The sequence below is a fragment of the Nannobrachium achirus genome, assembly GCF_963921795.1.
Source record: "Nannobrachium achirus genome assembly, chromosome: 23".
NCBI lineage: Eukaryota > Metazoa > Chordata > Actinopteri > Myctophiformes > Myctophidae > Nannobrachium > Nannobrachium achirus.
In genome coordinates this window covers 43,010,364-43,022,366 of record NC_137830.1, presented here as the reverse complement: position 1 = coordinate 43,022,366, position 12,003 = coordinate 43,010,364, and the positions used below count along the sequence as shown (strand labels likewise).

The window sequence follows — 12,003 nt, the reverse complement described above, 5'->3', positions numbered from 1 at the left end:
AATATACCTTATTTTTTTCACTCTATCAAATGCCTTTGCGACACGTTGTGAGCTTGTAGATCGGCTATTTTTTGGCAAATGTTCCGCCCCAGGATAATGGATTTTGATTATCGCGATAATATCGTAAATCTTTTGTCACAATAATCGTGATATGAAAGTTTCATATCATCCCATCCCTACTTGATACTGCTGCTATGTTTGATTCTCTGATTATTTTTATTTTTTGGTTTGTTATTCCCATGTCATTGTATATATGTTTATTATGATGATGATGATTATATTATATTATTACTGTTGCTACAATGTCTGAGGAAACCAGATCGAAATAATTTTGCTCTTCTGTACCCGTACACAAGATGAAACAAATGCAGTAGCCTAGCTTGAACCTCGATCAGATCAAATTGTTGACCAAACAGCATTACAGCCTGCCACTTCACTCACCTGGTAGTCAGCATGTCGGCCTTGTACCCTACAGACACAATGACAAAAAGACAGCCATTAAAATGTATATTAAAGAAGAGGGGGACAAATGAGGGCCAATAAAGGAGAGCTTGTGGCTTTACCCTCTGATATGGCTTTCTTCAGAATGTCATGTTTCGCCTGGAGTTTGGAAATGAGGTTACTTCCCTCCAGGTACTCACGAAACTTCTGATGACGACAATACACAGTAACCACAGTTACGTTATTCACGTCAAATACGCATTTTTGGTTGAACGTTTATTCTTTTTCTATTTTTTTATCAATGATCAACATTCAAAGACCCACCCGCCCCTCAGACCCATATAAAAAATAAAAATAAAATAAACAGGACAAAAATAAAACATGTACACAGTAAAAAGAAGTTCAAAAGTAATAAAATAAAATACATACAAAAAATATATATACATAATACATAAAAAACATACATAGAGGACAGGTACAGAATAAATAAAATTGCACTACAGTTGGAGCTACAGTTTCTGCCTCCATGCTCTCCATAAATGAGAGGAAAGGTTGCCGTGCTGTGTAAAATTTAGAAATGGATCCCCGAAGAGAATCGAGTTGAACGTTTCTGTTCTTACGTTGAAGTAGAAGAGTTCCGTCTCTTGCTGGTTGGCCCTCCTCTTGGCTAGGCTAGGCTTGTTCAAGTAGCCGTCCGACACGCTGGATTTGACCGACTCGGACGAGGGGCTGTGAGTGAAGCTCTGGGAAACGTCGTAGTCGTCCAAGACCGTCATATCCTGGAGGGTGGTGAGAGTGGCCCCCCATGTCTTCTTCACCTGGAGGATGGAGAGTGGACAGGTGCATATACTGTACTTGCCATTTAAGACTTGGGACACAATTGTGTAACTCTAGATTTTAACCACTTTAACCATTAAAAATGTGCAGATATACAGTCTCACAGCGCTGCGAGCTTGTAGATCTGCTATTTTTGAAAGATATTTTCTTTCTGAAAAACCTATGTTTCTATGTCAGTGGTGCTCAAACATTTTCATGTCAAGGACCACCAAAATGATATGTATTTGGCAAACAGATCCCCATCTCAAAATAGTTAGTTCCAGGGTGGGACCCCCCATCTCAAAATTTGAGTTACAAATCTTTAACACATCTGGTGCCAACCCCGAGTTTCCCGAGTTTGAAAAAAAAAAAATACCCATACCAACCCATTCTTTCAAACATGGCAGCCATGTTTGTTTACATCTGAAGAAAACATAATGGCTGATAAATCATGAATGCCTGAACGGATTTCCAAGCGGATTCTTTTGTTTGAAAGCTGTGAAAAGTGTGCACACACGTGGTGCATCATCTAGGCATGGGCGTGCACGATCCGTGCACTATAAATTACATGGAAGTCTATGGAGACCATGGCATCGCGGGACATTGGAGAGAAAAAATCACTGCAACATAAGTGTTAAAAAGACATATATTCAAAGATTTGCACACATTTTCACGACTTTTCAAAAAATAGCTTGCATACCTGCAATTTTATAAAATAATTCCAGGTCTTAATGGGATTTATTTTGGTCTTTATCATTTATCATTATCGGTGAAAACAGTCATTACGATGCCATCAAGGCCTGCCAAAATACATTTTAGTTGACTAAATCAACTGTAGATTTAGTCAACTAAAATCTCATGATATTTAGTCGAGTAAAATGAGACTAAAACTAAAACTTTTCAGGAGACTAAATTATGACTAAAACTAAATGAGATTTTATTCAAAAGACTATGACTAAAACTAAATCAAAATTTGCTGTCAAAAACAACACTGCAGCGTGCACAAGAAATGTGGCGCTGAGATTTACCCTGGACAGACAGACAGACAGACAGAGAGACAGACCAATTTCTGGATGGCTAAAGCCCTGCCATAAGAATATTACAAACTAGAAAGATGCTATTCTGGGAAATAGCAAGTGTGGTTGCCGTGACGCGAGTCACACTGCCAAATGAAATATAAAATGTATATAAATTAAACTACATATATAACGTATCTCTTAGCAAAAGCAAGCAATCGATTCTCGATGAAGCCAGTCAATTTGACATACTGTATGGCCGAACTGTGCACCACCAAAACTGTGGGAGGAGTAGTGGCAAAAATGAGTGTGGAGCGCCCGTTTTCAGTTCAAAAGGCGTTCAATGAGCCGTGGGAATAGTCTGCATGTAAAGAGTGTTTGTATTTCTAGTAATGATGATGAGCGTGTTTTTATTTGTATATGGTAATTAGGGTGTCTACTGTACACTATGTGCACTTGTAGACTGCTGAGACGCGCAGATGCAGCTCATTAATCCAGACCCCATCAGCGATGTTTTGCCCTTCAGGGTGAGTCAACACTACTTTACAAGCTGCACACACTTTGCTCTATGAAGAATGTAGTATGTCAGGAAGTGTGTGTGTGTGTGTGTGTGTGTGTGTGTGTGTGTGTGTGTGTGTGTGTGTGTGTGTGTGTGTGTGTGTGTGTGTGTGTGCGCGCCAGAGCGATATATCAGCCATTATTTGACTTTTTGATGGTATCAGCATTTATGCAGCCGATTAATAGTTTTTTCAAACTAAAAGCTCACAACATGTCATGATGCAGCATGTTGTGAGCTTATACATCTTCTGTTTTTGAGCATTTATGAATAGAGCTTGTGGTTAAATAAAATGTTATTTAGTTCATTAGTATATTTTATATTTACTTGTTTGCTTTTTCATTGTATTATTAAAGTTAAGTGTTCTTGAAGGTTATTTATTGTTTGCTTAGAAGTTAAATGTTCTCAAACGTAAACCTTAATAAAAAAAAACAATGTTTTTCAAATTGATTAGGAAATGTTGCACTTTCTGACAAATTATCAGTCAAAACATGTGTAATCGATGGTCTAGGAATCCCCCAAATCGACATCGGACCCAAAAGTCTTGCATCTTCGTCAGATTCTTGTGTGTGTGTGTGTGTGTTTGTGTGCGCGTGCGTGTCTCACTTCTTCATTCTCTATCTTGAGGGAAGCAAGACGAGTCTGGAGCTGCGTGAGGCGGAGTGTGAGCTCAGCTTGGACCTGGGGCTGGGCAGCGATCTGGGCCACCTGACAGTAAGGAGGTGAATAATAGACCAGTGTATTATAAAATGTAAATACAAGCTCCCAACATGTCACATCGTGATGCGTTGTGAGCTTGCAGATCTACAATCAAATATGTGGTTAATTCATAATGTATTTTTGTAAGTTTGGGTCTCCAAATGTATCTTCTGTATCCCAGTTAAAATGTTTGGAAAACCGGCCAATCACACGGCTTTCGCATGTCATCACATGTGCGTTTGGAATCAAATGTGTGTCATCATGGTGGATGTACAGTGTGCTTGCTGACCGTGTCTCCCATATGGGCCTGGAAGCTGAAACGTGACGGGGGGCAGAAGGCAGTGGGGTAGAGGCCCAGCAGACGCTGCCGATCGCGGGCAGGGTCCAAGCCCTCCACCGCCCCCTCCAGCACCTCCAGGCCGGCCCTCCTGGAGGCCTCCAGGCTCAGCTCTGCTGACAAGTAGGTCCTCAGTGCCCGACTCAGACTGGAGTGGTACCCTAAGTCACAGCACTGCCACGAGGACGGGGGACAGAAGGAAGAGAGGGCACAATAATTATTATGGCCACATTAGGGGTGGGTGATATGGTGATAAACATCGTTGAGATGATACTCCACGATATGCCTTTTCAGAGATATCATATCAATTGTGATACAATGAGGGAGCCTCAAAATTCATTGCAGAATTCATTCAAACCTGCATTTTTGTCTAAATCAGTAGTTCTCAAACTTTAAAATGTCAAGGTCTGGGGCGCCCACTGGCCTACTGGTCCGGGCGCATACCATTTAGGCATTGCCACATAGGCATGGATGCCTGGCGGCGTTGCCGGTTCGATTCCTGATCCGGACGACCTTTGCCGCATGTCATCCCCGTCTCTCCCCCCATTTCCTGTCAGTCTACTGTCCTATCAATAAGGCATAAGCCCAAAAACAAATCTTAAAAAAAAAAAAAAAAAAAAAAAAAGGCAAGGTCCCCTTAACTCTGACAGTATACAAATGAAACCAAATCCATTGGGTTTCATTTGTATACTGTCAGAGTTACATACTTGTAAGGATCAATTTAGACCTCTCAAAAGGAACCCAGAGAGTCCCTGGACCCCACTTTGAGGACCACTGGTCTAAATGGCCTGTTACTCCTTTTTCTTTTAGTTTTTGTTACCTTGTACTGTAGGTGGTTGTACTGTTAAGTAACTTGAAAGATAACCATAAAAACCAACATGAAAAAGAATCGTGATAAGCTTGTGTATCGTGGTACAGCTTGGGATAATATCATTATATTGTATTTTTCCATATCGCCCACCCCTAGACCACATTAGTAGTGCACGGGACATAATATGAACAACCTAAAGACATTTGATCGGGAGGTATTCGGTCGCACGTGTGGCTGCATACTCACGTCTATAATATCGGGCAGGTCATGGATGTAGTATTTGAATACAGAGGCATTGGTGGCCTCCAGAGTCAGGAGGTACTCGTTCCTGGCTTTCAGAGTCTTCAGTTTATTTTCCGAGTACTTCGCCTTCCTCTGTTTAAGAGCAAAATGGACAAAGTGGTGAAAAGAATGTGCTGGTAAGAATTTGAGCAGTGGTTCTCAAAGTGGATTCCAGGGACTTTCTAGGTTCCTTTATGAGGGTCTAAATTGACCCATACAAGTCTGTAACTCTGACATTATACAAATGGAACCAACGGGTCCATTTGGTTCCATTTGTATACTGTCAGAGTTACGGGAAGACCTTGAAATTGAACAGTTTGAGAACCACTGGAATAGAGTATGTATGCCACGAGGGCGTCCCTTTGTGGATTCAATACCTTCTCCTTCATCTTCTCCATCTTGCGGGCGGCGTTGCGTCTCTGGTGGCGCTCCTCTATCCTCAGGCCAAACACCGGCTCCACCCCTCCAGTTGTACTGGACACGCCCTTGACACGCCCCTCCTGACGCTCCGCCTCCCTCAGTTTGGTCTCGGCGTTGATCGTCTCGACGTGGTACATGTGATACGTCTTCATCACCTACCGGCCGTGGGCCACAATGCAACACCGAGCGAGACTTGGAATAAACAACGCTGATAAAACCGTGGGCAGAATCAACTTGACCCACTTATTGCAGCGTACATCCTTCAGTTGTCAGACAAACCTGTCTGATAGCGGAGAGAGTTCCGTTTGACAGCCGAGGGAGTTTTGTCTGACTGTTGGAGTTTTGTCTTACAGCCCATGAATGATGGATGTTTGTCTGACAACTGAGGGAAGTTCTAAGGACACAGTACACTTGTGTATTCCTCAAGGTTATCAGGTACCCATAAGCTCATTTGGAGCCTGTTCTTATTTAGGTTAGACTGGAAGCGTTTAAGGCCAGCAGTCACACCCAAGACAAACATTGATATTAACTCTGCCTCTCAGCCAGAACATACTAACAGGGGTCTTCAACGTTTTCAGGCCAAGGACCCCTTAGTTGAGAGAGAGACGAAGCAGGGACCCCCACAACCTTTTCATAGATGCCATATTTTTTTAATTCTTTGACAGCACAATCGTCAGTGTATTTTGGATTCATGTCAATTTGTGTTTTCAGATATTTAATAACTTGAGCCGTCATTACCTAATAAACTTGACCTTTCACTCTGTACTTAGTCTGCTCTTTTTCCCCTCTACACCAAACCTCTTTGCAGAAAATAGCCGAACTACAAGCTCACAATGCCTCGCGCTGCGAGGCGTTGTGAGCTTGTAGATCTGCTATTTTTGGCTACAGTTCTCAGAATATGGACACTAGGGCTCAAGTTGTTAATATAAAAAGGATTGGAATATTTGGAGGACCCCTGTAGTAACTGTGAGGACCCCCTAGGGGTCCCTGTACTAAAATGTATTTTACACCTGCAAGGCATAAAGAGGCAAGGTGGAAGCCCAAATTTGAGTATGCTTAGAAATAGATTCATCGTAATCAAAAATGTATCTGGCATCCATTTGAATCCATTCCTTTCCAGCAGAGCCACAGGGTTGAACCCCCACAATTTACACTTACGGTGTAAAGCTCATTCAGAAGTTTCATCAGATCTTCCTGTAGCTGAAAGGTGATCTCCTTACTCTACAAGGGGAAACATTGGAGGGAGAGATAACAGGAGAGAGAGGGAGAGGGAGAGAGAGAGAGAGGGAGAGAGAGAGAGAGAGAGAGAGAGAGAGAGAGAGAGAGAGAGAGAGAGAGCAGAGAAAAAGATGGGAGACGATCAGGCAGAAATATCATCAGGGTATAACTGCCTCACTGCCTGGGACCGGAATAAAGCGAACACACAGAGGTTTCCATTTCCCATGCTGTTCTGTGGGAAATGGAAATGTCAGGGTTAATAAGCACTACAGATCAATCAAGCAGGCTGAAGAGTGGTATATAAATAAATGGATAAAGCCACACACAAACAAATGAAATCATAAATTAAACAAACGGTGCCCGAACTCCCTGACTTTACTGTACAGTATGGGCACAAAAATGAATTCCTGTCTCATGCATTAAACAGCTCGCCTGGTTTTGGAAGGAGCTATGCGTGGCAGCGCGGTGCCGCATTAATATTGCATTATGCTAAATTACTATGGAATTCTGGAATGGATGAATCCCCTTCCCATAGCGCCTTCTGAGCAGGATCAGCTGAGCCTGTCACCATGGCCACTGGGCTGTCACAACGTTGTCATGGCCACTTAACAGGACCAGTATGTGGCCAGTAACAAAGTACATTTACCTGCGTGCTGTCTTTTGAGTATCGGTACTTCACTCGAGTATTTAGAATTTCCGGAAAATTATGACTTTCACTCCACTCCATTTCAAAGACAAATATTGTATTTATGACCCCATTACATTTCTAGGAAAGTACATGAACTAACCTACCGGTATTTAAAATACATGAATATAGCAGATATACAGTACATAAGCTCACAAAGTGTCGCAATGCGACGATGAGAGCTTGTGAGATCGTAGAACGACTATTTTCACTACCATTTATATTTTTGGAAAAATATGGAAAATATTTGCATTTTTTGGGTTAAAATGTCAACACTTTTATACAGCAGTGCATTGATATTAAAAATAAAATGCACTTTGTAATTTCTGCTTTTGAATAATTCAGTATTTTATAAAGCATGTGCTTTTGAACTCCAGCACTGCAACTCAAGTACAAATATGACTGAGCAACTTTGTCTTGTACTGTAGGTGACCGGGAATATCTAAATTTTGACCCGAGTGCTAGGTTTGAGTACTCTTTCCACCACTGAACAGGACGTCCTCCCAGTGCTATCAGAGACAGTGTTATAACAGAATCCTCATCAGGGCATGCCAGGAGTTCTATGAGCGGTTATAACACTGCCGTGTTGGGAGGCCGCACAGCACATTGCTGTCGGCATCCCCTGCACTTTAGAAATCATGAATAAAAGACGAGCTGGAACAGAGATTAATAATGAACATGCTGTGCTAAACTTGGAGGCGTGTGTGTATGAGTGAGTGAGAGGGTATGGGTGAGAGAGAGTGTGTGTGTGTGTGTGTGTGTGTGTGTGTGTGTGTGTGTGTGTGTGTGTGTGTGTGTGTGTGTGTGCGTGTGTGTGTGCGTGCGTGCGTGCGTGCGTGCGTGCGTGCGTGCGTGCGTGCGTGCGTGCGTGCGTGCGTGCGTGAGAGAGAGAGAGAAAGAGAGCGACTGAGAGAGCATTTATGCACGTGCAAGTTTGCATGTTTAATTTGTGGTACAGCCCCGGGGAATATACTGTAGACTTTACTTTTCATTACAATCAACTCCCTTCCTACAGCTCCTCTCTCCGTACTTTAGAGACTTTGAAAAAGAAGTGAAGATGCTGCCATGCCCCCCACTGCATTTCCCCTTCACCAGGCTGTGCCCTACTAAACTGATCGTCTAAAAGCGTTTTAGTTACGGTCATGATTTACAGTCCTTACATGTGCAAATTACACGTGTAGAAAATTCAAGGAATTATTTAGAAAATGTCACATCCACATGGCCGAATTCACAGCAGTTGTATTTTAGATTAAAGTGTTTCACATTCTTGCCAAAATCCATTGAATGGATGGTCGTCCGTCCTCCCCATTTTAAGGCATTTCTCCATTATTTGAATTGGACAGTGAAGACAGGTATGTGAAGATGGGAAGACATGGGAATACCTACCATACAACACAGGTCCTGAGCCACATAGGAACAGTGTCACCACTCACCAGATGACTAACCTAGAATGGGTGGAGGTCCCGCTGGAATATGTTCTCCAGATCCTTACCCTGACCATAACCAAGACTATGCCTTAAAGGAGAATTTCGTCCAAAAAGGCAATCTTACCTCTAAAAGTGGTCCAGGTGTTCATTTTTCAAAAGATGCAATATATTCCATTTTGCGTCCAATTGCTATGAATTTGGTCCATGCCCTACCCCTTGTCCCTAAACTTCTTTGCTTTTTTTTTTTTACTATTTTGAAAAACATTTTAAAATAGTTTAACTAGCCGATCTACATCGACACGTTGTGAGCTTGTAGATCGGCTATTTGAAGTATTTTAAAATGTTTTTCAAAATAGTAAAAAAAAGGCAAAGACGTTTAGGGATAAGAGTTAAGGCAGGCATGGACGAAAATAGAGCCCTATGTGTCGTACCCGTCCATGGCTTCAGACAGGAGCGATCGGATAAATTGTTAATCCATGTATTTATGTTGCTCGAAAGTCAATTTCTTTGCTACATGCCTGCGGCATAATGTCTCAAGTCAGTACGCCTTGTTTTTTTCCACGCAGCTCCGCCATTATTGCAGCAAAGCCGTTGAGATCTCGTGTCTCGTGCTACTTCCAGGAGTCAGTTAATTTGCATTGCAACGGAAGTAGCGCAAGACACGAGTTTTCAACTGAGGTTCAAAGTTGGACATTGTAGTAATGCATTGCCTGGTTGAACCTACTAGCACTCTTGAACGGGTATTTGTTATTTTAGAGAGTCTGATCACCAGAGAATAGAATCACCTCCGTTAATAAATCCCAACTTGTTTAGATGTGGATATCTCCTTTTCTATATATATATACACAGTATATCATTATTATTTTTTCCCTGAAGCCTTTCTTTACTGTGTTCTGTACACATCCCTGCATTTCCCTTTGCTGTTCATCCTCATGGGTTCATCGCGTTCATTTGTCAAACAAGCAATGCAGACTGTGATTGGCTCACCCTCTTCAGTAGGCGGGCTGAGTCCTCGCTGATGTGTGTGAGGCGAGTGATGACATTGTTCAAGTAGAGGTCACTGAGGGTGGCGTGATCCTTACTCTCCCTCCGCACCTGGGGAGAAGAATGAAGGAGAGGTAGAGGGCACAAGGGACAAAGGGAGAGATGGAGAACTTTATTTATGCATTACAGTTGTTTCAGCAGCAACACGGTGGTGAGGAAGTAATAAAAACAACACAGAATAAGGCACAGACACAACCTAAGCTAAAACAGGACACTGTGCAAAAAAACATAGCCAAGTTTAAAAAGGGACATGGTACACAAAGACAGGACATGGCACTAGAATAAAAATGCATGCGATGCACTCCCCGACCAAATGGTTGGGGAGTGTGTCTATTCATAGAAGCATAGAAATACTAAAACTGTGCAGAAAACAGCAGTACGTGTGAAAAGGCTATGTGTGCAAAAACGTCAGTCTTTCTACAACAAGTTCTTATATACAGGAGCATGTTGAAAGTTCTGACAGCAGAAACAACCTCAGACAGGGATCAGCGCAGATCAATCTGTCTGTTGCTATATTGCTCCTCTGTCAAATACCTAGTAAAATGAAAAATATGTTTTTCACACTTTTAGAGCTTATCCGTGGCATTCCTAACACTAGATGCCAATAAAAGTGAGGGAAAAAATCATGTGCTTGTGCATTTTAATATCAAAAGTTATACACCGGCTGAGAGGGTCGGAAACACTCGGCTGCGCCTCGTGTTTCCCAACGCCTCTCAGCCGGTGTATACTACCCCGGTAACCACTCGCCTCTTGTGGTTTATTGCTTTAATAAATCCCCCAATCTTGGGTTTTGAACTCTGCCTGCTTTACTGTCGTGCATTTTGGGTCCTCACCACACCACCAGATCAGCTACCCTGATGCCACTGCCCCTACCGAGAAGACTCTATCCACCTCTTTCCGCGGGAATTTACTGTCGAATTTTTTGCACCACACTTCCGGTTAACAGCAGACATACAAGCTCACGTCGCGTCGCAGATGCAACCGTTATGAGCTTGTAGATCACACTCGGCTGCGGCGCCGGAAGCTCCGTGCAACTTCTGCGCAATGCACGATGGGATGTTGGAAAGTTGTGGATACTCTATGCAGTTGAACATCTACATCTAACACTAGACTGTTAGAACATACTGTAGGCCAAGGGACCAAAGCCTTCTCAGTAGTATAAGAGACGGCTCTGACTCTTCTTGTACAGGGCTTCAGTGTTTACAGCCCACTCCAACCTGCTGTCCAGGTGCACTCTCCGGTATGTGTAAGACTCCATTGACCCACATTGTCACCGTGAAATACCGGTGGGAGCAGGCAGGGCTCTAGATCTCCTGGAATCCACCACCATATCCAGTCTTGGTGGTGTTGAGCTGCAGATAATCTCTCGAGAGAGCCTCAGAGTCGCTACGCTTCTAGAGAGACAGACCGAGTGGGCGTCACTCTTTCTTTGCGATGGCTCGCCAGATTGAGCTGCAGATGGTTGTTGTAGCACGACTCAACAAAGTACTCCACCAGGCTCCTTTACACGTCCTTCTGTCCTCCTCTTATACATCCCACACATCTGAATTTCTCCTGTAGATGACCTTCAGGTTAAGACATTTGTGTCAGATGTAAGAATGGGGGCTGCAAGGAAAAAAAATCTGAACCAGGGCTCTGCTTTTCTTTTTCTTTCCCCCCCAGATTCCAGTTCCCAGATTGCGCTTTAGGTCACTGGTGGTGAGTCACCACTGCTTAGTTGTTCGAAAAGCAGCGTAGAGTCTTGATGGGTATGATACTGTCCACACATAAATAAGTGGTTCAATAATGCATGTCTAATAGTCCATCAATATCCTCCTTGTGTGGTTCATAGAGCACCTCCCAAAAAGCATGCCCTCAAAACCTCATTAGCCTCTAGTCTCCTCGCTGTCCTGGTGGTCACTGGCTGGTGTTGAACAGTCGCTTTCATCAGGGTGTGAGCTAAACCAGGTTGTGAGCAGACCCGCCAACGGGGAGCATTGCTGTAGAATTGTATGCCTCCTTGACATTAGCATTTACAGTGGTAAACGGCTACTGTATAGGAGAGTGAGACAAGGGGAGAGTGATTGAAAGTACCAGAAACTGCCATGAATGCTCTGGGATGTTACGCTGGGATGTTTTGCAGAGTCCGACGTGATGTAAACAACAAAGGGGACATGTGACAACTCACAGGGTGTATAATACTGACAGCATTCAGCTCGAAGTCTGTATAACAGACCCATTTCCATTGTTATTGTGTTTGCACCCCTTAAAG

General features: G+C 43.0%; 1 protein-coding gene across 1 annotated transcript in view; it reads right to left on the bottom strand.

The window, feature by feature from the left end:
- Positions 1–12,003, bottom strand: part of LOC308308575 (SLIT-ROBO Rho GTPase-activating protein 1-like) — a gene marked incomplete at both ends in the record, with an annotated part of 31,068 nt that overhangs the window by 8,332 nt on the left and 10,733 nt on the right. Inside the window, 9 exons of the mRNA XM_080753994.1 lie at positions 442–469; positions 564–648; positions 1,062–1,259; positions 3,436–3,537; positions 3,818–4,039; positions 4,923–5,051; positions 5,336–5,533; positions 6,537–6,599; positions 9,696–9,803. Of these exons, the coding sequence (XP_080610120.1) occupies positions 442–469; positions 564–648; positions 1,062–1,259; positions 3,436–3,537; positions 3,818–4,039; positions 4,923–5,051; positions 5,336–5,533; positions 6,537–6,599; positions 9,696–9,803 (1,133 nt within the window). The remainder of the gene's footprint in view (positions 1–441; positions 470–563; positions 649–1,061; positions 1,260–3,435; positions 3,538–3,817; positions 4,040–4,922; positions 5,052–5,335; positions 5,534–6,536; positions 6,600–9,695; positions 9,804–12,003) is intronic.